The sequence below is a fragment of the Gossypium raimondii genome, chromosome 1, assembly GCF_025698545.1.
Source record: "Gossypium raimondii isolate GPD5lz chromosome 1, ASM2569854v1, whole genome shotgun sequence".
NCBI classification, from domain to species: Eukaryota; Viridiplantae; Streptophyta; class Magnoliopsida; order Malvales; family Malvaceae; genus Gossypium; species Gossypium raimondii.
The window spans coordinates 341,504-366,521 of record NC_068565.1 but is presented as its reverse complement, the minus strand read 5'-3'; the positions used below and the strand labels follow the sequence as shown (position 1 = coordinate 366,521).

The window sequence follows — 25,018 nt, the reverse complement described above, 5'->3', positions numbered from 1 at the left end:
ACTCGAAACAACCCAAAACTGAAATGATTTAAGCCATAAATGACTTAAACTCAAAATTATCCCGAATTAAAATATCCTAAAAATATTCAAAATATGAATTGGCAAGATTCACAACTACTCAATTTGTCCAATTGATAAGTCTATCCACATCAAATTCAAATATATATGAAACATATATATATATATACTTCCGAGTAGGGGCAGAAGGTAAAAAGAGCTATATATCATGCTAAAAATTCTAATTAATACCTACAAAAGCTTTGCAAATTTTAATCAAAATCCTCTAAAATTTTCAACATTTATCATTTTTTTACAACTTTTAATTAGAATCAAACCCCTAGAAAAATAAAGAATCCAATAAATCATTAAAAATTCTACAATGGTTTTTGGAAGATCGTATGCCAACTGGTCGTATACCCCACCACCACCCCTAACTCCCCTTACTCTTCTTGCTTATAAAGAGCCGCCATTGCCAAAGCTTTTGCTCATTACCATCATCCTCTTTATATATCCTTCTTCATCATTTCCAAATTTTGATTATTTTCTTCTTTTTTATTTTATTTTTATTTAAAATTTGAAACTGCTAACATTATTACATTTTAATTAGCCTCAAGAGAAGAAAAAAAAATGTCATCGAATTCAATGTCTGCTTCATGGACAGCCAAGCAAAACAAAGATTTCGAAAGGGCTTTAGCTGTTTACGACAAGGACACACCAGATCGTTGGTACAATGTTGCTAAAGCTGTGGGAGGGAAAACTGTTGAGGAAGTGAAGAAGCACTATGAGCTTCTTCTTGAAGATGTTAGACACATCGAGTCGGGTCGGGTTCCTTTCCCCGACTATTGGACCGTTACCGGGAATCGTCAAGGTAAAAAACCCGAGAGGTGATATCGATGTTCAGCTTTGTTATTCCGAACTTTTTCTCGTGTTTGATAGCTGATGTTGATTATTAAGTAACTTAGAGATCTAACTAACCCTAATTTTATATATATTTCTTTAACAAATCAATACTAACCCTAATTTGTATTATGTCATCTTATTTGATTGGAATTTAAATTTTTTTTAATTGTTACTTCTTAAATATGATTGTACGAACCAAATGAATTATGTCTCGGGTTTGTAAATATAACCTAAACCTACAAAGTTTTGATAATATCATTAATTATAATGCATGGAGCCATCTTGAAAGAGTTTAATTTATCATAAGTTCTTATATATATTTTTGAAAATTTAGAATTTAATTATTCTATTTTTAAATTTAAAATTCAGGTCTAACTATTAACAAGATTAATTTTTTTGTTAAATTTGTTGGTGCAATATTTTAAAATAAAAAATACTCATCTGTAACATGTAATTAAAAAAAGTTGTTATAATGAACTTGAATTTAACAAAAAATTTAATAGTGTTAATCGTTAACAATTGAATCTGGATTTTGAAATCCGAGGAATAAATTAGTGAAAATGAAAGTATAGAAACTAAAATCTAAATTTTCAAAGAGTATAAAGACTTATGACATATTTTAATCAAACTTATTACATGACTAATCCCTTTGACGTTGATTTTCTCTTAAAATATGCAGCATGAAAAATTCCAAAGCTCAAATGAAGAAGAAAAAATGGTGGACTTGCATGGATCTCACCCTTATATGTATGTGTGTGTGTGTGTGTGTGTGTGGCAGTAATTGTAGTACTTAAGAATAGCCATAAATGTATTTAGGAAGAGGAAGAAGAGCTTAATGGGTGATCATTGTTTCCTCTTTTGTTTTTGTTTTTAATTGAGGAAGGAATGTTATTGTAATATATATATATATAAAGTTATGTAGGGTGTGAAGTGTTTTTATTTTGAGAAAATCAATAGATCAATAATGCTGAAGTTGAAGGCCGAATAATTGAAGAACCGAAGTACAATAACAATTATTGAATCAGATATAATCTGACAATGAATGTACAATAAAATGGAGAAGCATAAACTTACATCGAAATGGGATGCTAAAGAACAAAAATGGAAATGTGTATATATATATATAATATGAGAGCATATGAATGTAGAAATTGGTCAGAAACTTTTTATCTAGGGGATACATTTTTTAACAGTGGAATTTAGTTATAAAATTTTGGAGAGATTAAAATATAAGTTTACGATATATTAATTTATAATTTCATCATTTTTAAGGAATTAAACATAATTTTTTTCATTTGGGGAAGCAAAGTGTAATAATACACTAAAAAATTCCAAACAAGTGCTCTCAATCTCATGCTTAATAATAAACTAATATTTTTCTTAAATTGGCCTTAAAAGTTTGTAAAACTAATTTCTTCACTATGGAACAAAATAACCAAGATATCGTAAGAGTAATCTTCTTAAAAAACATCTTTTCAAAAAAACAAACTCAATTACATTAAAAGTCTTCAAAGAATCATTTGACCTGATTTTCTTCACGCTTAACTCAATAAAGTGCTGTTAAAAATTCTCCAAGTATATACATTAAAAAGTCTGAATTTTTCGATCAAAAGATGTCAATCAAATATGACAAATTACATAACCATCTAGATGCAAGTTAAGTTGCAACTAGAGTTTCACTAATAACATTTCATGTGTTGTAGTTAAATATGCAAATGCCCCAAGAGCCTTACTAAATCAGTTGGAATCAAGTTGGGTCAAATTTCATTTCGAGCAGCAAATTCTCTCAGTGTTGTTTCCTCCATTGACAAGATTCGAACGCCTTACCACTTGACCGAACAAACATTAAAATATGCAATTTAATCTTTATAAATATTAAAGGGTGCACTACATTAGTAGTCACTTAATTATGAAAAGTTATAAGATGATCACTCAATTATTTAATTTTGTCTTTTTTGGTCACCTAATTATCTTGGAGTTTTGGGTGTTTTTGTTTTTACATTAGCCAACTGGTAACCAAAAAAAAAAAAACCAAAATTGAATAGTTAAGTGGTTATTTTGTAACTTTTCATAGTTAGGTGACAAAAAAAAGAATCGGGTGACTTCTACCGTAATTTACCCAAAATTAAATTACTTAATATTAATTATATGAAGTGATTAGATTACTTAACAAAAACACATGGTGAAAATCTGTGAACCTAACACAACTGATTCTAAATGATGACCTACATGATGACCCTTCTTTTGAAATGTAATGCAAAAAAATTAGGTACCATTGACTGTCTTAAAGTAGCAATAAAAAAGTGAAAAAAGACAACATTTGTCAGCAAATTAAGCTCCACATCTTACTAAATTTAGGACATGAAATCAAGCATCGAGACTTTAACTAATCTCTCAATTATGAGCCCTAGAAACTTGGGTCAGTCCCCATGCTTCACGACATTAAGCCAAAATTGTGCTCTAACCAATCATGCACATAATTGACAAAAACTTTAACTCTAATTTATTGATTTTTTATTAATTTTGTAGATTTTAGTTAGTAACTTTTTTTTTTTAAATGCTAGACTTTACTGTATATTTTTGGTTTAATCGATAGATTTTCGAAAATAAAGCTTAAGTTTTTAATGAGACATTCACAGGGTAAAGCTAAAAATAAAGATTTTCTTTGAAAATTTTGATATCCCAAGTTCAATGCTTATAATGATTTATTTTATTAAAGCAATTATGGGTCAAAGGATTTAGAACATGATGGACAAAAATCCTTACACTCGAGGTGTAGCCTCAAAATATTGGTACTCCATTAAAGTTCTTTTAAAAGAAATTTATTAGTTTTAGTCTCTCAAATATTTATAATTTTATTCCATCCTTGATATTAAATTTCTAACTTTGTCTTTGCTTATATTCTACCCATTATCATCCCTACTTATTGCTTTAATTAACTAGGAATGACATGGATCGGATATCCGAATTTGTTGAATTATTTAAATTTGAAATTGTAAATCTGTCTAAATATTCAAATCCATTTATTATTCACAAATTGTCCAAATATTATTATCTAAATCCGAATTAAGTACCATTATCCATCGAATATTCGAATCTGCAAACAAAATCGATTTCAAAATTTCCGAACACTTTTTAGATATCAAAATCCAAAAAATCCAAATTTGAATCCGCTAAAATTCTTTTTGTATATATAAAACCAAAATTATAAGTATTTTTTAATCAACAGTTTCAACCATCCGAACCCAAATTTACATCCATTATGCAAATAAACATTGCGGATTTAAATAATGAATATATGAAGTATATATATGCATCAGCTTTGAATCTATCGTAAATAGTATCCAAATTTACAATAATCTCTGAATCCACAATCCGAATTTTATCCCTACAACTAAGTAAGAATTTTGGTAGTATATAAACGTGAAGTCAAAGTTATTGAAATTATTGGTGATTGGAGGGTTTGCTATAAATTTTGGCTAAAAGTGCACAAATAAGAAACGAGAAGCGTGGTGTTAGGTTTAGTCCGTTGAACCACCTCTCACAATATGCGGTATATCGAACCATGTGCGCCCCTCTCCACATTGACTCTTCCTAATATTCATGGAAAATAAAAATCTGAGTTTCGGTGAAAATGCAAGCAGAGCATCAGGATTTGATCTTGAGCTTGGACGAGATATTTTTTACCTCTTGATCGATCTACATCAAATTCAAATTAAATAATAAAAAATATTTTTTTATTTATTTATATTTAATTATTAAAATATTATTATTAATTTATGTTGATACAAATCTGAGTTAGAAAGGAGATTTGGGCGGAGTTTTGGTTAGGTAGAAGAGTATATTTTGATGGAGGATAATGAGGGGTATTTATAGTAATTATAATATATGTAAAATTATACTTTGCCCCCTCATAAATGATATGATTTTAATTTAGTTAATATAATGGTGAAATTAAATTTTAGCTCTTATCAAAATTTAAAACTTACTTCCGCCCTCAAAATATTTCTAACTTCGCCCATATTTATAGTAATGGTTTCGCTATCAGACGCCCTCAGCTTTTTTGCTTGTGTCCAAGATTGAACCAGTCTTTGAGGAAATTGCATGGAATCTATAAAAAAATTGAAAATTGAGATAAAAAATTAATGGTTGACCAACATCAAACCGTTCTGATCAGTTCGATCATCAATCCAGATTTTAGGCTTTTATATGGTGCCAATATTGGTTAATAGAAGTTGTTGAGAATGCAAATAAAGTGGGGTTAAATGATAAATTTGCCATTTTTCATAATTTAATCCAAGCTTGAACTTTGCATACCCCGAAAATGTATATTGAAAAGGTCCAAAATTCCATTAAATATGCCCACACACCAAATAACTAATTCTGTCAAAATTGAAAATTTAATGTTTAAGTTGCCAAATAATAATGACATCTTTGTCGTCAATTTTGACTTTGGATTCCATACTTATACGTAAAGAAAACCTTAGCATAAAGTATGAACTAGAAAAATAAAACACAGTTCATATAAATATAAAAATAAAAGTTGATTTTGATTTGATTTGATTTCACTTATCACAAGAGCAAATTGGTAGTACATAATTAATGCACTAGAACAAATATCTCAATTTTTTTTTGCAAAACAAGAAATTAGATTACATCGAAATGAATATAAATATCATTTATTATATCTAAATGGAATACTTCTAAGACCTCCTTTGGCGGACTATCATAAATATGTAAACTTTCCTTCCCGTTAAAAGATATTTTGGCTAGACAATTAGTAACTCGATTATTCTCTCTAGTGATATGTCTCAAAATCCAATTATCTTCATATACCAAAATTTAATGAATTCGTCTAACCAAAGCAGAATTTAAAACTATCAATAAACTATCTTGGATACCTTTAATCACCTGCAAACTGTTAGAATGAATCACTACTTTGTTGTAACTATGCCGTTGGAGAAGGACCAAACCATTCAAGATACCCCATAATTCAGCATAAACATTTTCCCAAATGCCTGCTATACCCTGAGGATCCATTACCCATTTCCATTTCGCAACACTCTACCGGCCCCCCTAAAATCCAGTTTTACTGCTTCATTGGTATTTAAATGAACCCAATTTCCTGACAAAAACTGACTAGAACTATCCTCATGCTGCCTAATTTGAAAATCCTTATGAACTAACATGTACTGTTTCGCCCAACTGTACAAGACTTTAGCAATCTCAAAAGAGTTCCAAGATACACATTGGAAAATGAAGAGATTCCGATTTTTCCAAATGCGCCAAGCAAACAAACCAAAAAATAAGGCCAACTAACCCCTTCTGTATTCAACATCAAAAGGTTCTACAAATTTGATACAAGTCAGTCATGAAGATAGGTTGAGAAAAACGTACCATGATGAGTTTGGTTGAGAAAAACAAGGCCAGCTAACCCCTCTTAGGTTTGGACTCGAATTAAATTCTTTTTAATAATCTCATTATAGGTTTGGATCATATCTGCTCTTTTTTCACACAATGCTTAGAACTACCCGTAGCTATTCCCCAACCCATAAATAGGAGGATAATGTACTTTAATACACTCGAACTCACGTCCTAGAGTTCAAACTTAGACCAAAACAAATAAATTAGAATAAATATGTATTAAAAGCACACATATAATTTACATAGAGTAAGACTTGGACTTCATATTTTAAAGTTCTTAAGCTTTAACCTTCTCATTAGTGAATGCCTCATTAGTTATCAATTTATTTTTAAAAATATGACTAATGATAATTACATTTTGTTTTATATTCGATTTTACTTTTCTTTTCGTTTCAAATGTAAATACACGTTAAATATTTAAATTTAATTATATATTAATTTTGAGATGGATTATTTTTTCTTTTATATTTTAATAAATTTTTCATCAAAATATTTTAAATAATAATAACTAATTAATTTTATATAATATTTAATTTAATGAAATCATATCAAGACTAATATATAACTAAATTAAATATAAAATTTAAATACTTAATCTGAGTTGAAGTCAAATATAATTTCTTTATGAAGTCAGTCAAATGTGTTTAATTTTATATTACTTTAATATGTATTTTATTTTTATTTTGTAATTAAAATGGAGAAATAAATAAAATACATAAATAAATAATAACAAGGATATAATTATTTTTACATTTTAAATTTGCTAAATAAATAAATTTGGGTTTACCAACATTTTACAACTTTTCATTAAACCTTTCAAATTTTTAAAATTTTAATTAAATCTTTATTTTTTTAAAATTATCATTAAATCTTTTAATTTTTAAAAAATTTTAATTAGACCCTAATCTTTTTAAAAATTCTTATTAAACCTCTTAATTTTTTTAAAAATCTCAATTAAGCATCCAAAACCTTTACTAGATTTGACATAACTTGATCCAACTTGTATCTTTACACAACTTCCCTAGTTTCCCAAACAAAGCCTTAACGTTCATTTCACCTTAGGTCAAGCCATGCAATTGAGACTTGAGGTTCCTTCTCTTTGACTCAAGGACAGCTATAGATTGGGCTTTAAAATGGAAAAATTATGCTTCAATCTTTCTAAAATTCGAAATTTATAAAATTACATTTTCACCTCATGATGAAAATTTTAATTTAACCATTTAAAAAAATTTAAAATTATAAACTTACGTACCTAAAAAAAAATTAATTTTTATAAAAAGATATAATTTAATTTCGACTTCCAAACTCTCAAAACCACACCACAAGAAAAACATGCATGTTGCAAACTTACACAAAAATTATAATTTAATTTTAACTCCGACCCCATGAAAGCATACCACAAGAAAAACATGCATGTTCCTAACTTTCAAAACCCATAGCACTCCCATTTCCTATCCCTTTCTCAATAATCGTATGAACTTCGTTAATACATAAACAAAACCATTCACAGAGGCTAAAAGAAGAAGAAGAAAAACACGCAATAATTGAAAAAGACAACAAAAAAAGAAAAAGGAAATATACCCAACGCTCAACGCCCAACTCCCCACCCTCTCCATCATTATAACGTACACTAGTACTTGTAATTGAAACATTCTACGGGTTCTTCAATGGCTGCTGGTCCTTGCTCTACTTGCATTTAATAAATATATTTGATATATTGTCGGTCCATGAATAATAACACATCTCATCATTAGGGATAGAGGGAGGGGTAAGTAATTGTCTTTTTTTCCCATTAAAAATAAAAAATTCTATATAATACCTTTAGTTTAAAAAAAAAATTTAAATTAGTATAATGATAAAATTGCACCCTAAATATAAATTCTAACCCTTGCTCATTGCCGTTGAAGTAAAAAATAATGAATGAGTTATAGATTAATATTAATAATTTTATTTTAAACATAAATTTTAAACTCTAAAATTCAAAACTTGAAGCTGGTTATAAACCCAAAATCCTAAGTTAGCATTCAAACCCGATATAAAACTTAAGTCCTTAATCATAAACTCGAAACCTAAACTTGAGGGAAAAAATATAATAATTATGATTAATATTTAATTATGCTTAAATAAAATTATTAATATTTATTTATAAGTTTTTTTTTACCTAGTAATGGTGTATCATAATGGTATTCATTGATGGTATATCACATGTTATTCCTTGATTAATCATTTAGATCTTTCAAGAAAAACCAAAGTTCTTTTTTTCGTATACCCGAAATCTTCTCGCTCTGAGCTTTATATAGTATTTTGTTCCCGACTTTGAAATGAATTACTTGATTGCCCCGCCCATCATGAATTTTTAAATGTTGTTTTATGATATAAATATTAATTTTACAAAATTAAATCAAATACATGTTGTAAAAAACTTAAAAAAGTAAAATATATATAGTATAAACTTTTATAAAATTAAGAAATTATAGTTCATTGAGTATTAGCTTAATTGGCACGGGCATGGTTCTCATGTAGAAAGGCTTGAATTCAAGTGCACTGAAAGATATTATTCTCCGATTTATGGGATAGAAAGAAGCTATAGGTAGTGTCAAAAAGAATAGATATGAAGTGAAATTATAATTAATTTTTTTATCTTTTACCATGGTAGTCAGTAATATATGTTGAATATCAGTAACCTAACATTCTTACTTGTTCTTAAATGGCCGCCGGTCGTTATATATGTATATATATCCCTTTGTTCATTACAAACGAAACCCAATTCACTTCATCAATCTTTTAGAAAAACTGAGTTTCCTTTTTACCCGACATCATGAGAAATAGTTCAAAAAATGGAGTTCAGGTCCTGCAACCTAGGAGATTGCCTGATTTCTTACGTAGTGTCAAATTAAAGTACGTTAAACTTGGTTATCATTATCTCGCAAGTCATCTTTTGAAACTTTGTTTGGTCCCTGTAATGGCGGCTGTTATCATTAAAGCATCGAGGTTAAGCCTTGATGACATCCACCAAATGTGGCTTCAGCTTGAATATAACCTCGTCAGAGTCGTCGTTTTCTCTGCTATCTTTGTCTTCGGGTCGACCGTTTATGTTATGACCCGAAAAAGATTCATTTACTTGGTGGATTACGCTTGTTACCTCCCTCCACAACACCTCAAAGCCGATCACCGGTATTTCATGGAATATGCCAAGGAGGCGGCCGATTTCGATGAGCCCACTATGGAGTTTTTACGTAAGATTATGGAAAGGTCAGGGCTCGGAGACGAAACCGGCGCTCCGCCATCGATGCATTGCTTTCCCCCACGACCGTCTATGGCGGCTGCAAGACAAGAAGCAGAACTGGTGATGTTTGGTGCTTTAGATACCCTTTTTGCTAGCACTAATGTTAAGCCAAGGGATATCGGGATTCTTGTCGTTAATTGTAGTTTGTTTAATCCAACACCTTCTTTAACGGCAATGATTATCAATAAGTATAAGATGAGGGGTAATATTAAGAGCTTTAATCTTAGTGGTATGGGATGTAGTGCTGGTGTTATAGCCATTGATCTTGCAAAAGACATGTTGCAAGTTCACCGGAACAATTACGCGGTCGTTTTTAGTACCGAGAACATGACACAGAACTGGTATTCTGGGATTGAGAAATCGATGTTGATATCGAATTGTTTGTTTAGACTTGGGGGTTCTGCTGTTTTGTTGTCGAATAAATCTATAGATCGAGGGCGGAGCAAGTATAAGCTTGTTCATGTGGTAAGGACACATTGTGGTGCTAATGACAAAGCATTTAAATGTGTCTATCAAGAAGAAGATAATGTTGGGAAAATTGGGGTTTCATTGTCTAAAGATTTGATGGCAATTGCTGGTAATGCACTTAAGACCAACATCACTACATTGGGTCCCCTTGTTCTTCCTATAAGTGAACAAATCTTGTTCTTTGTCACATTAGTTGCCAAGAAGTTGTTCAATGCCAAAATCAAGCCTTATGTTCCGGATTTCAAGCTCGCGTTCGAACATTTCTGTATCCATGCCGGAGGGAGAGGCGTGATCGATGAGCTCGAGAAGAATATGCAACTTTCTCCATTACATGTCGAGGCCTCCCGTATGACACTCCACCGTTTCGGTAACACCTCATCGAGTTCGATCTGGTACGAGCTGGCTTATATGGAGGCGAAGGGTCGGATGCGTAAAGGGGACCGTATTTGGCAAGTTGCTTTCGGGAGCGGTTTCAAATGTAACAGTGCAGTTTGGTTGGCCCTCAAGAATGTTAAGCCCTCATGTGGTAACCCTTGGGAAGATTGCATTCACAAGTATCCAGTGAAGCTCAATCTGTAAAGGGATTAATTAGTAGCCAATGTTCGATGTTCATTTTAGTAGTGTAACGGTGTCGTTTTAGTTAAACAAAATTAATTTGTCTTTTAATTATGTTTAGATTGTAGTTATGTTATTGTAAATGAAACTGCTGAGTCAGCATGCCGTGAGAGATTTTAATATTTAATGATGATTATTACTATTATATTTACGCCTAGTAAATTTATCAATAACACTTAAAGAGTTTATTTAGCAACGTTGCGTCACTAGTAAACTTTCTTCGAGTTAAAATTAATATCAAAAGTATATACTGTCAATAAAGATTTTGGGACATTTACCTCACGGGCCAACAGTAAGGCAAGCTCATGTCGAGAAATCACACTCTGACAAAGGCGGCTTGCCTATGAATTATCGTAATAGGCAGCCTACACTTGGGAGAGAGGAACATCAATAGATCGATTAAATCCAAGTAATATATAATCAATAATAAAAAGACACATGTAGCCTGGAGAAGGTGTCAACGGCACCCTTTATAAGACCTCCAAAGCTTAAGTCTCCCCTTTTATTTTTTTTTTTAAATACTGAAAAAAATATAATTCAAATAAATGGAGTAACTATAGTGACAATTCTTCACGGTGTTAATATTTTCTACCAATTTGTATATAATTTTGATTGGTATAATAATAAATTTAGCCTCAAAGTTTATATATTTTGTATAGATGTTAATAGAATGTACAAATGTTGTAGGTTAAAGACCAACTCAGTAAAGTACTTAAATAATAGCATTAATATTAAAATTAATACATTAATTAGTTTAAGGGAAAAATTCACTTACATTGATGTAGAATTTAAGTGGTTTTACAATTTTACATTCTTTAGTATTTTTTACGTTTAATATTTTAAACGTTCGACCATCATATTTCATGTCCCAATAATGTAAATTATGGATGTTAAATTCTAAATCAAAATAACTCTTGTATTGAAAACAACTGAATGAAAGACATGCTTGAGTCGTATCAGTACTACACTATTTATAGAAGTCATGCAGCTGATAACTGCTCATAACAACTACCAACTATACGTAACAGTAAGTAACTCTTAACTCTTAGCTTTAACAGAATTCTAGCTGAAGTTAATTCCTAGCTCAGTCATACTCTAACATTCTCCCAGTTTCTTTGTTGTTTGAACATTTTGAACCTCTTTGTGTTTGAAAACTCGAAGGGCTTTGCGAAATGATTCAAACTGCTTGGTAAGCACATCTGCAATTTGATTTGATGAAGGAACAAAATTAACTTGTAGAGCTCCAGTGATGATCTTCTCCCGTATAAAGTGATGGTCAATTTCTACGTGCTATTATATTTTCATGTGCATGACATACAATAAGTATAGCAGCCATTGAAGAACCCGTAGAATGTTTTAATTACAAGTATTGTCGTATGTTATAATGGAGAGGGTGGGGTGTTGAGCGTTGGGTGTTTCCTTTTTTTTGTGGTTGTTTTAGCCTTTGTGTACTTATGGTATTGTTTATGTATTAATGAAAATTCATACGACTACTGAGAAAGGGATAGGAAATGGGAGTATTATGGGTTTTGAAAGTTAGGACCAACCATGTTTGTATTGTGATGTGCTTTTGAGTGGTCCGAGTTGAAATTAAATTATAATTTTTTATAAGAGGTCAAGTGTAATGTTTTTAGTAAGTTTGCAAGTTTACAATTTTTAAAATGGCTAAATTAAAAATTTTATCATTTTATGAAAGGTCAAAATATAATTTTATTATGCATTAATTTATACTTTTTAAATTTTAGAAGGACTGAAGCATAATTTTCCCATTTTAAGGTCCAATCTAGCGCTGCCCTTGAGTCAAAGAGAAGGGACATCAAGTCTCAATCGCATGGTTTGACCTAAGGCTTTGTTTGGGAAACAAGTGAAGTTGTGTAGAGATGTAAGTTGGATCGAGTTAGGTAAGATCTAGTAAAAGTTTTGGATGCTTAATTGAAATTTTTTAAAAATTTAGGGTTTAATTAAAAGTTTCAAAAAAATATGAAGACATTTAATGAGAACTTCGAAAAGAAGTGAAGAATTAATTAAAATTTTTAAAAATTATGAAAAGCTTAATGAAAAATTCTAAGTAAAATTAAAATGTAAAAATAATTATACCCTTGTTACTATTTATCTATATATTTTATTTATTTCTCTATTTTTAATTACAAAATAATAAAAATACATATTGAAGTAATATAAAATTAAATATATTTGATTCATAAATAAATTATATTGACTTCAATTCATATTAAGTATTTAAAATCTATATTTAATTTAGTTATATATTTTCTTTGATATGTTTTCATTAATTATTTTTGTGTAAATTATTTAAAAGATTTTAATGAAAAAATTGAATGAAATATAAAATTAATATATAATTAAGTTTAAATATTTAACATGTATTTACATAAAATATTTAAAAGAAAAATTTTAAATAGAATACAAAACAATATGTAATTATCATTAGTCATTTTAAAAAAAACTGAAAACTGATGAGGCATTGAGTAATAATAAGGTTAAAGCTTAAGAAGTTTAAAATATCATGTCCAAATCTTGTTCGAGTGTATTTTTATAATTGTAATTGTGATTCTACTTGTGATTTTCAAAACAAAAAATTTACATAGATTAATCGAAAAATATAACTGATGTTTAACGTAGAATTAGATTAGAATATAATGTAATTTATAATTTAATTTAATATTAATTAAAATAATTTTATAACTTATTGATTTTTTACTATTTTAATTAATAATTATTGAATATGAGAATTGAAGATGATAAAATAAATAGAATAATGATTAATAAAAGATAAAATTATCATTATATTTAAAAATTATTTAATGTATAAACTTCAAGTAAATATTTTTCGATTTAACTTAAAATATGTTAAAAGGAATTTAATTCGAGTCCAAAGCTAGATGGATATATTCATGATGAAATTAAAATTGAGATATTTGTTGGTAGTGAATTAATTTGCTTATCAAATTTTATTTTAATTTTTATTATTATATGAAACGTCTTATTCTTTTATTTCATAATTTATGCTAAGGTTTTCTTTTAAGTATAAATATTTTATGGAATCCTGTTGAAGAAAGAAACTGTAATTAGTTAGAAATATTTAGTTCTAGTGATTAGTTATTAGTTTGTAAAGATGGTTAATCAGTTTGTAAGTAGTTATAATCTACAATTTAGCTATACAATGTCATCACGTGTAAGTTAATTGTTTTTATATAGATGGAAGTTCATTCTTAATATTCTCTCCAACTTTTGATAAAAATTGTATAAATCATGGATATTATCTCTATTTTGCTCTTACAGATTTCCTTATTTTATCTTTTTATTTTATTTTTTAATAAATTACGATATTCGAATAACACAACTCTAACAGAAATAAAAGAAAATTTAAAGTACACAATTATTAATTATGGTTAATAATAAATTTTAATTGTGGGGAGCGAAGTGAGGCACCGACTGAGGGCAAATTCATCGGTGCCCCACAAATTAAAATTTGCTACACATGTTGCTTGTGACATTTTCATATTTTATGTTTTATATATTCAAAAATTAAACTATCTGTTCAATACTTACACTTGTTTAATTATCCGTTGGTTTTAAACAACGTACTTTAAACTTTAAGTGAACTCGATCTAATATATTATCTTTAATAATAAAATTTTATTTAAATTTAATAGTAAAAATAAATGAATATTAATATTAATAATTTTAATATTTTCTGAATAATAAATGATTCTATTTCATGAATTACTCTACATTCAATCAAAATCGAGTTTAGCATGGGCATTGTTGTTAATATGTGAGGATATGGGTTTAAATGTGCTGAAGCGCATTATCCTCTTATTTATGGGTTGGGAGAGGCTATGAGTACTTCTAAATATTGTATCAAAAAGAACAAATATAACCAAAACTTATAATAAAATTATTTTTAAAAAAATCTAAATCGAATTTGTTGAATCTGAGTTGTTCATGCCATACTAATGTCTACAACCATAACACCAATAAGAAAACATTAAATTTTGGTTGGAAAAGTTCACACCCCAAAAATTTAATGTTTGAACTGCAAAAACAAGTAAATAATAGTGATATATTTGCCGTCGACTCTGACCTTTGAAATTGAGTGTGGTCACCATAGTAGAAACCCTACCATTAATTGACTTTAATTTTTATTTTATTTTTTAATTTATACTTACTCCTTTTTTAAGTTAAATTTAGCTCTCATTTATTGATTAAAACATTACTTTTTTGAGTTAATTATTTTATTAAAATTGAATTATTTTATTAACATAAAATTAATATTTTATAATTTTAGTCAATATTTTTATTAAAAATTATTTGACTATTTTTGAAATGTTAATTACTAATTGTAGCTCAAAAAATAGTAAAGATTAAATTGAGAAAAGAGGTAAGCATTGATAGTCAAATCATTATGCTTAAAATTTATGATTGCCTCAAACCATTACTAAAAGTCTTCACTGCTTCAAGTGTGACCTGAGTTCGAGTCGCGCTAGTCACATTCTTAATCACTCACATCTCGAAAATTAGAGTTCCTTAAAATTACTAGAAGGTCTAATCACTATCCTAATAATTACCATCTCATACAGTTAATAGTTATAATACATTTTCACTCATTTCACACTGGAACCTAATTTTACTTAGACCGGAAATGTCCATAATTGTCAATGGAACTCCATAAATGCATAAAAACGATAACCCAAACCTCAAAGAAGATTCGCACAACGCCCAACGCCCAACGCCCCAACTCCAACCTCTCATCATTGCTCTTTAAAACATATACGTTAAAATACATTATACGTACATGTATTCTTTATAAATTTTTATTTTAGTTCTTTCACTTTTATTTTGAAAATTTTAGTTTCTTTACTCTCTTTTTTTAATTTAAATACTCAGGCCAAACAACAAGAAAAACAATGTTACAATGAGCAAGAATTTAACATAATAATTTTAATTGTATTAACAGTTTGACTTATATTTTTAAATTTGAAAAGTAAAAAGACTAAAATTCTTATAATAAAAATAAAGAGACTAAATTTTAAATTGTGGAAGAGTATAGGGACTTATGGTATATTTTAACTGGTAATAATATTAGTGATAAAACACTCTACGTGTTCCTTAATGGCGGCCGGTCTTCGCTGTAATTGCTTCATCAACCCTCTTTAAACACCCACAAAATTTTCATTACAAACTCTTAATTGTGTCCATTATATATAGTTATATACCCCCTTTTGTTCACAACAAGCGAAAAAATCCAACTAGTTTCCATCAAATCTTTTAGCTTTTTCAAGAAAAAAATTAAAACCCAGTTTTTTTTTTTTCCCTTTTTCTGAATCACCCATCACCATGAATGGTGAAAAAAACCATTCAAACAATAGGGTACTTAAATTAAAGTACGTTAAACTTGGTTACCATTATCTCATAACACACCTTTTAAAGCTTTGTTTAGTCCCTTTAATGGCTGTTATTATCGTTCAAGCATCGAGGTTAAGCCTTAATGACATCCACCAAACATGGCTTCACCTTGAACATAACCTTGTCTATGTCGTCGTGTTGTCGGCTTTCGTTTTGGTCGGGTCGACCGTTTACTTTATGACCCGAAAAAGATCCGTTTATTTGGTGGATTATGCCTGTTATCTCCCTCCTTCGAAGCTAAAAGTGGAACACGACCGGTTCATGAAACATTGTAAGCTAATGGGTTGTTTTGATGAGACCTCTTTGGTGTTTTTAGACAAGATTTTGGGAAGATCAGGGCTTGGAGAAGAAACATGTGCACCAGAAGCAATGCATTGTCTTCCACCAAAACCATCAATGGAGGCTGCAAGACAAGAGACAGAACAGGTGATGTTTGGTGCTTTAGATACCCTTTTTGCTAACACTAATGTTAAGCCAAAAGATGTTGGGATTCTTGTCGTTAATTGTAGTTTATTTAATCCAACACCTTCATTATCTTCAATGATTATCAACAAGTATAAGATGAGGGGTAATATTAAAAGCTTTAATCTTGGTGGTATGGGATGTAGTGCTAGTGTTATATCTGTTGATTTAGCTAAAGACATGTTACAAGTTCATCGGAACAATTATGCCATTGTTGTTAGTACTGAAAATATTACACAAAATTGGTATTTTGGTAACAAAAAAGCAATGTTGTTACCAAACTGCTTGTTTCGAATCGGTGGTGCTGCGGTTTTATTATCGAATAAATCAGTGGACCGACGAAGAAGCAAGTATAAACTTATTCATGTGGTACGTACACATTGCGGTGCTAATGATAAGGCGTTTAACTGTGTCCGACAAGAACAAGATGATATTGGGAAAACAGGTGTTTCATTGTCTAAAGATTTGATGACGATTGCTGGTAATGCACTTAAGTCCAACATTACTTTGTTAGGTCCCCTTGTTCTTCCTATAAGTGAACAAATCTTGTTCTTTGTCACATTAGTTGCCAACAAGTTGATCAATGCTAAAATCAAGCCTTATATCCCGGATTTCAAGCTTGCGTTTGAACATTTTTGTATACACGCCGGTGGGAGAGCCGTGATCGATGAGCTCGAGAAGAATTTGCACCTTCTCCCGGTACATGTTGAAGCTTCTCGTATGACGCTTCACAGGTTCGGTAACACCTCATCGAGTTCGATCTGGTACGAGCTAGCCTATATGGAAGCGAAGGGTCGGATGCGGAAGGGGGATCGGGTTTGGCAGATCGCTTTCGGGAGCGGTTTCAAATGTAACAGTGCAGTTTGGTTGGCACTCAAGAATGTTAAGCCATCATATAATAGTCCCTGGGAAGGTTGCATTCATAGGTATCCAGTGCAGCTTAGCTTGTAATGGGATTAATCAGAGCGATTTTCAATGTTTATTATTTTGAGTGCTTGAATTTTTAAGTTGAAATATGTCATACCTTCTGGACTTTTCACAAATATTTAATTATTGTACTTTTATTTTCAGAAATTTAGTTTATTTGTTTTTTAAATTTTAAAATTCAAATACAATTGTTAACACTATTAAATTAAATCGGTGTGACCTTTTCAAATAGAAAAAAACACTTATAACTAAAAAGTGACATTGTAATTAACTTCAATTTAATCAAATAATTTTAGAAGTTGAACTTAAAATTTAAATTTTAAAAATATTATTGAGGTATTTTTCTCTCTGATCCCTTTTCCTGGTGATGTTTGTTTATTTATATTATATAGAAACTGTTCATTGAGATGACATGCTAAGTAAACTCCATGCATATAGTCATGTATTACACGTTCTCATGCACGTATATATTCTACTTGTAATTGAAACAATCTACGGGTTCTTCAATAATAACGCATCTCATCACAAGGGATAGAGGGAGGGGTAAGCAATTGCCTTTTTCCCCGTAAAAAAATAAAAAATTCTATATAACACCTTTTGTTTTTAAAAAATTTTAAATTAGTATAATAATAAAGTTGCACCCCTAAAATAAATTTTGACCTTGCTCATTGCCGTTGAAGTAAAAAAATAATGAATGAGTTATAGATATTTAATATTAATAATTTTATTTTAAACATAAATTTTAAACTTTAAAATTCAAAACTTAAAGCTAGTTATAAACCCAAAATCCTAAGCTCACATCCGAAACCTTATATAAAACTTAAATCTTAAATCATAAGCTCGAAACCTAACCTTGAGGAAAAAAATATAATAATTATGATTAATATTTAATTATACTTAAATAAAATTATTAATATTTATTTATAAGTTTTTTTACCTAGTAATGATGTATCATAATGGTATTCATTGATGGTATATCACATGTTATTCTTTGATTAATCATTTAGACCGTTCAAGAAAACCCGAAGTTTTTTTTGTATACTTGAACTTTTCCCGCTCTGAGCTTTATATGATGTTTTTGTTCCGACTTTGAAATGGATTACTTGATTGCCCCTCCCCATCATGAATTTTTAAATTCTGTTTTATGATATATATACATAAATATATATATTATTTTTTACAAAATTAAATCAAATACATGTTGTAAAAAACTTAAAAAAGTAAAATATATTGTATAATTTTTTATAAAATTAAAAAATTATAGTTGATTGAGTATTAACTCAATTGGTATGGGCATAGTTTTCATGTAGGAAGACTTTGAATTCAAGTGCACTGAAAGATATTATTCTCCAATTTATGGGATGGAAAGAAGCTATAGGTAGTGCCAAAAAGAGTAGATATTATGTGAAATTATAATTAATTTTTTTATCTTTTACTATCGTAGTCAGTAATATATGTTGAATATCAGTAACCTAACATTCTTACTTGTTCTTAAATGGCCGCCGGTCGTTATATATGTATATATATCCCTTTGTTCATTACAAACGAAACCCAATTCACTTCATCAATCTTTTAGAAAAAGTAAGTTTCCTTTCTACCCGACATCATGAAAAATAGTTCAAAAAATGGGGTTCAGGTCCTGCAACCTAGGAGATTGCCTGATTTCTTACGTAGTGTCAAATTAAAGTACGTTAAACTTGGTTATCATTATCTCATAAGTCACCTTTTGAAGCTTTGTTTGGTCCCTGTAATGGCGGCTGTTATCATTAAAGCATCGAGGTTAAGCCTTGATGACATCCACCGAATGTGGCTTCAGCTTGAATATAACCTCGTCAGCGTCGTCGTTTTCTCTGCTATCTTTCTCTTCGGGTCGACCGTTTATGTTATGACCCGAAAAAGATTCATTTACTTGGTGGATTACGCTTGTTACCTCCCTCCACAACACCTCAAAACCGATCACCGGTATTTCATGGAATATGCCAAGGAGGCGGCCGATTTCGATGAGCCCACTATGGAGTTTTTACGTAAGATTATGGAAAGGTCAGGGCTCGGAGACGAAACCGGCGCGCCGCCATCAATGCATTGCTTTCCCCCACGACCGTCTATGGCGGCTGCAAGACAAGAAGCAGAACTGGTGATGTTTGGTGCTTTAGATACCCTTTTTGCTAGCACTAATGTTAAGCCAAGGGATGTCGGGATTCTTGTCGTTAATTGTAGTTTGTTTAATCCAACACCTTCTTTAACGGCAATGATTATCAATAAGTATAAGATGAGGGGTAATAATAAGAGCTTTAATCTTAGTGGTATGGGATGTAGTGCTAGTGTTATAGCCATTGATCTTGCAAAAGACATGTTGCAAGTTTATCGGAACAATTACGCGGTCGTTTTTAGTACCGAGAACATGACACAGAACTGGTATGCTGGGACTGAGAAATCGATGTTGATAACGAATTGTTTGTTTAGACTTGGGGGTTCTGCTATTTTGTTGTCGAATAAATCTGGAGATCGAGGGCGGAGTAAGTATAAGCTTATTCATGTGGTAAGGACACATTGTGGTGCTATCGACAAAGCATTTAAATGTGTCTATCAAGAAGAAGATAATGTTGGGAAAATTGGGGTTTCATTGTCTAAAGATTTGATGGCAATTGCTGGTAATGCATTTAAGACCAACATCACTACATTGGGTCCCCTTGTTCTTCCTATAAGTGAACAAATCTTGTTCTTTGTCACATTAGTTGCCAAGAAGTTGTTCAATGCCAAAATCAAGCCTTATGTTCCGGATCTCAAGCTCGCGTTCGAACATTTCTGTATCCATGCGGAGGGAGGCGTGATCGATGAGCTCGAGAAGAATATGCAACTTTCTCCATTACATGTCGAGGCCTCCGTATGACGCTCCACCGTTTGGTAACACCTCATCGAGTTCGATCTGTACGCAGTGGCTTATATGGAGGCGAAGAGTCGGATCGTAAAGGGATCGTGTTGGCAAGTTGCTTTCGGGAGCGGTTTCAAATGTAACAGTGCAGTTTGGTTGGCCCTCAAGAATGTTAAGCCCTCATGTGGTAACCCTTGGGAAGATTGCATTCACAAGTATCCAGTGAAGCTCAATCCGTAAAGGGATTAATTAGTAGCCAATGTTCGATGTTCATTTTAGTAGTGTAACGGTGTCGTTTTAGTTAAACAAAATTAATCCGTCTTTTAATTATGTTAGATGGTGGTTATGTTATTGTAAATGAATAAGCTGCTGAGTCAGCATGCCGTGAGCTAGAGATTTTAATATCTAATGATGATTATTACTATTATATTTACGCCTAGTAAATTTATCAATAACATTTAACGAGTTTATTTAGCAACTTGGAGACACTACTAAAATTTTTTCGAGTTAAAATTAATAGTCAAAATTATATATTGTCAATAAAGATTTTGGGACATTTACCTCGCAGGCCAACAGTAAGGCAAGCATTTTTTACATAGTGAATTTCTCATTCTCTACTCGTGCTTTTTCCCGAAAGTATTTTCTACGTAAAATCTGTGTGTTTTATTTTTCTTTTCATTGATATAAAATAACATTTATATCCCATCATATATTATTATAGACTCGTGACCTAAATGTTTCAAAATCTTGTTTTGACTATTAATCTTAATTCATAAAAAGTTTGGCGAAGTAACAAAATCATTAAATAAGTTCATTGAATGCCATTAATAGATGGTGATTATGTTATTGTAAATGAAGCTACTGAGCCAGCATGCTGTGATACATTTTAATATTTAATTATGATTATTATTGTTATATTTATCAATGAAAAGAAAAATAAAACACACAGATTTTATGTAGAAAATGTTTTCAGGAAAAACTACGGGTAGAGAAGGAGAAATTCACTAATGTTGAAAATCGAATGATACAAGAGGAGTTTCGACTACATCTATTTAAAAGGTTGAAAGTGTAACAGCCCAATTTTCAGTAGTGTTGGAATAGTGATTCGAGATCACTAAATCCGATGAAAAAATTAGAAAAAAATTTATTAATTAATAATTATAATTATAAGTTAAGCGTGATTTTAGAAATATTTTTGAATTAGTGAATTTTGTAAATTCTTAGGTAAATTGGGTCGAAAACGAGGTATTGAGACCTCGATACTATAAACTGAGTTAAGGTGGTATTAAAGTTTCGTTAAGAAATTTTAATGTTCCGATGGTTAATTGATTAAAAAGGACCAAATTAAAAAAAAGTACATTCTCGGGACTCCATTTCGGTAAATCAGACTCGTAAATATTAATAAGTAAATATTTATTATAAATATTTACGAAGCTAGTTATGTAGTTAATTAGATTTTAATTAAGTGAATTTGTCTAAATTGAGGTTAATTAAGAAAAAGGAATAAATTGCAACAGGGTGAAAGCTTAATTATAGATTAAAGAAAAGTTAAAAGGACCAAATAGGGAATTATGCCTTTTTCTAAAGTTGAGCCGGCATATGCATGATAAAAATCTTAGATTTTTTAATGTTTTAAATATATAAATATATTATTTAATGATAATGTATATTATTATTATTTTATTATATTGTAAATTATATTAATTATATTATATTATTATATTTTAAATAAAAAAGGTTTACAAATGTATGATACATAACATGTGGAAAAATGAAATTAGTAATCATTACATATTTACTTATTATTTAAGTAAATAATATTATTTTATTATTTTATTGTTATTATATTAAACTAATTAAATAAAAGAAATAAAAGATAGAAAAAGAGAAATAGAAACAGAATAGGCAAACGAAACAGTGATGGAAAGAAGGAAAGAAAGAAAAGGGCAAATTGAGGTTTTGAGGGTCCAAGCTGAATTGATAAGTCAATTTAAGTCTTTTTCTTATAATTTTTGAGTTTTTTAGAAACTTAGAACAAAATATTTCATGGTTTATGTTGAAATTTTGGAAGTTATTAGATTTCAAGACATTGATTATGTTGAATAAATGAAAGAATTAGGGGTTGTTTTAATAGAATTGGAGGTTAGATTGTTAATTTTGCTAAGTCTAGGGACTGTTTTGGTGGATTGTTCTTTGTGCTGGAAATTTGAGTTGAATTACTAAGTTTGGTGAGTAATTTAAATATTTTGTACCATGAGTTTTGTTAGTATTAGCTTTCAAGGAGTTTAATGCTATAAATTAAATTAGTATGGTGCTAAGTATTCGGCAATAGTGGGTTATGTGTTAATGGTGGAATTAACTTCGTTGATATGATGGATTAAATTGTATAGGATGTAAATGTTTTGGGGCAAATGTGTAAAAGTGTAAATAAGTAGCTAAAGGTATTGAATTGAATGGTATATGAAATTGAGATTAAAATTTACAGAGTCGTTTTAGAAATGAGCAGAATGATAGTTTAATAATTTTAATTATTAGTGTTTAATTAAGTTAATTAGTATTAAATTTCAAAATGGGATTAGAATAAGGGACTATTTAAATAAATAGTCCATTAATTTTATGAGTTTTGGTTAGTGGATAAATATGAGAGAATTATATATATGTCATTGAGATATTTTGAAGTCTTTTAATTGAAAGAGTTTTGTTTGGGTGTTTGATGTTGAATTTGTGTTATTTTTTTAGAGTAAAATTTTACTACATTTAAAAAAATCAGGGATTTGAGTGAAATTGAAGAGTTGAAATAAGTTTGTAGAAGAAATTAAACGAAAATATGGAGATAATTTTGGTAAAAAAAATAAAAATAAAACTAGCTTAAATTTTGGACTAATTTGGGAATTTGGGTAAAAGTTGAATGTGAAATTGTAATTATTGATAAATTTTAATTGTTTTAATTACGTAGCTGATGTCGTGCCGGAAACATCGGCCAAGAAGGGAAAGAGATAGTGGACGAAGAATAAATCGAGGAATTACGGTTAGTATTACTAGAATTCGAATTTAATTATTATTAATTGTTGAATTTTAAGTTAATATGCACGGTAAGTATTAGTATTGAATTGTAAGAAATTAAATTGAATTGTGATTATATGTGAATAATTGAAATGGATATTGAATTGAGAAAGTGTATTGAATTAGGAATATGTGAATTGAAAATTGATTGAAAAGTGGAAAATGATTCAATTGAAAATGTGAGAAATTGTGACTGAATTGAGATTTAATTAAGAATTGGAATACCCTATTAACTAGTCGGGCTAAGTCTGATATAGTTGGCATGCCATAGGATTTAGAAGAGTACGGGATCTATCGGCTTTGCCGATCAGGCACTTTATGTGTCGTATATCAAGCACTTTATTTGTCGTATTTCAGGCACCTCGTGTGTCATTCCAGGCACTTATGTGTCGTATACTGATCAGATACTATGTACTGTTTTAGGCACAATGTGCCGTACTGGTGTGTTTGGTTGGATCCGTGTATCCGCCAAAGTCCGAGCCAAGTTAATAAGGGTAAATGAATAATTTTGATAATATAAATTTTATTGAATGATCTTGAATACGAATTGAAATGAGATATTAAATTGAGATATGGAAATGAAATGTATGAACCACGGGTTCAAGAAATAGATACTGATATAGTTCATGAAATGGTTTTGATAGTATGAGATGATGTAAAAATCCAAGTGAAGAAAAGCAAATTGAAATAACTATTGTTGAAAAATAAGAAATGAAAATAAAATAATTTGAAATAGTGAAATAATACTTTAATTTAATTAAATACGAGTTATTGAATCTGACTTGTGCATGCCATAATAATGTCTACAACCATTAAGAAACCATTAAATTTTGGTTGGAAAAGTTCACACCCAAAAAATTTAATGTTTGAAATGCCAAAATATGTAATTAATAATAGTGCTATATTTGCCGTCGTCTTTGACCTTTGAAATTGAGTTGATCACCATGGTAGAAACCCTACCATTAGTTGACTTTAATTTTTATTTTATTTTTTAATTTGGTATTTTTTTTGAGTTAAATTTAGCTGTCATATGTTGCTTAAAACATTAATTTTTTGAGTTAATTATTTTATTAATATAAAATTAATATTTTATAATTTTAATCAGTATTTCTATTAAAAATTATTTAACTATTTTTAAAATGTTAATTACTAAATGTAGCTCAAAAAATAGTAAAGATTAAATTGAGAAAAGAGGTAAGCATAGTTAAATTCGTCATTATGCTTAAAATTTATGATTGCTTTAAACCATTATGATGACCTAATGACTAAAACTGTTCACTGCTTCAAGTGTGACCTTAGTTCGAGTCGCGCTAGTCACGTTGTTAGTCAAACACATCTCGAAAATTAGAATTCCTTAAAATTACTAGAAGGTCTAATCACTATCCTAATAATTAAACTCTCATCCAGTTAATAGTTATAATACATTTTCACTCATTTCACACTTCGAACCTAATTTTACTTAGACCGTAAATGTCCGTAATTGTCAATGGAACTCCATAAATGCATAAAAACGATAACTCAAAGCTCAAAGATGATTCGCACAACGCCCAACGCCCCAACTCCACAAAATTTTC

At 29.8% G+C, this 25,018-nt stretch overlaps 4 protein-coding genes across 4 annotated transcripts; all 4 read left to right on the top strand.

Annotated features, from left to right (window-relative positions):
- Positions 1-490: 490 nt before the first annotated feature.
- LOC105773035 (protein RADIALIS-like 2) lies at positions 491-1,872 on the top strand. The gene is made up of 2 exons (XM_012594624.2): positions 491-868; positions 1,580-1,872. Exons 1-2 carry the CDS (start codon positions 628-630, stop codon positions 1,582-1,584), a joined length of 246 nt encoding a protein of 81 aa, XP_012450078.1. The 5' UTR covers positions 491-627; the 3' UTR covers positions 1,585-1,872.
- Positions 1,873-9,075: 7,203 nt separating this feature from the next.
- On the top strand, positions 9,076-10,885 carry LOC105773030 (3-ketoacyl-CoA synthase 4). The gene has a single exon (XM_012594611.2). The coding sequence runs from the start codon at positions 9,143-9,145 to the stop codon at positions 10,655-10,657; it is 1,515 nt and encodes a 504-aa protein (XP_012450065.1). The 5' UTR covers positions 9,076-9,142; the 3' UTR covers positions 10,658-10,885.
- Positions 10,886-15,934: 5,049 nt separating this feature from the next.
- LOC105773018 (3-ketoacyl-CoA synthase 9) lies at positions 15,935-17,656 on the top strand. Its single transcript, XM_012594598.2, has 2 exons — positions 15,935-17,063; positions 17,148-17,656. The coding sequence occupies exons 1-2, from the start codon at positions 16,052-16,054 to the stop codon at positions 17,531-17,533; spliced, it is 1,398 nt and encodes a 465-aa protein (XP_012450052.1). The 5' UTR covers positions 15,935-16,051; the 3' UTR covers positions 17,534-17,656.
- Positions 17,657-19,086: 1,430 nt separating this feature from the next.
- Positions 19,087-20,812, top strand: LOC105773004 (3-ketoacyl-CoA synthase 4). The gene is given in 3 exon segments (XM_012594563.2): positions 19,087-20,407; positions 20,409-20,434; positions 20,437-20,812. Coding segments are annotated over 3 exon segments (1,503 nt in total). The 5' UTR covers positions 19,087-19,115; the 3' UTR covers positions 20,622-20,812.
- The last annotated feature ends 4,206 nt before the right edge of the window (positions 20,813-25,018 follow it).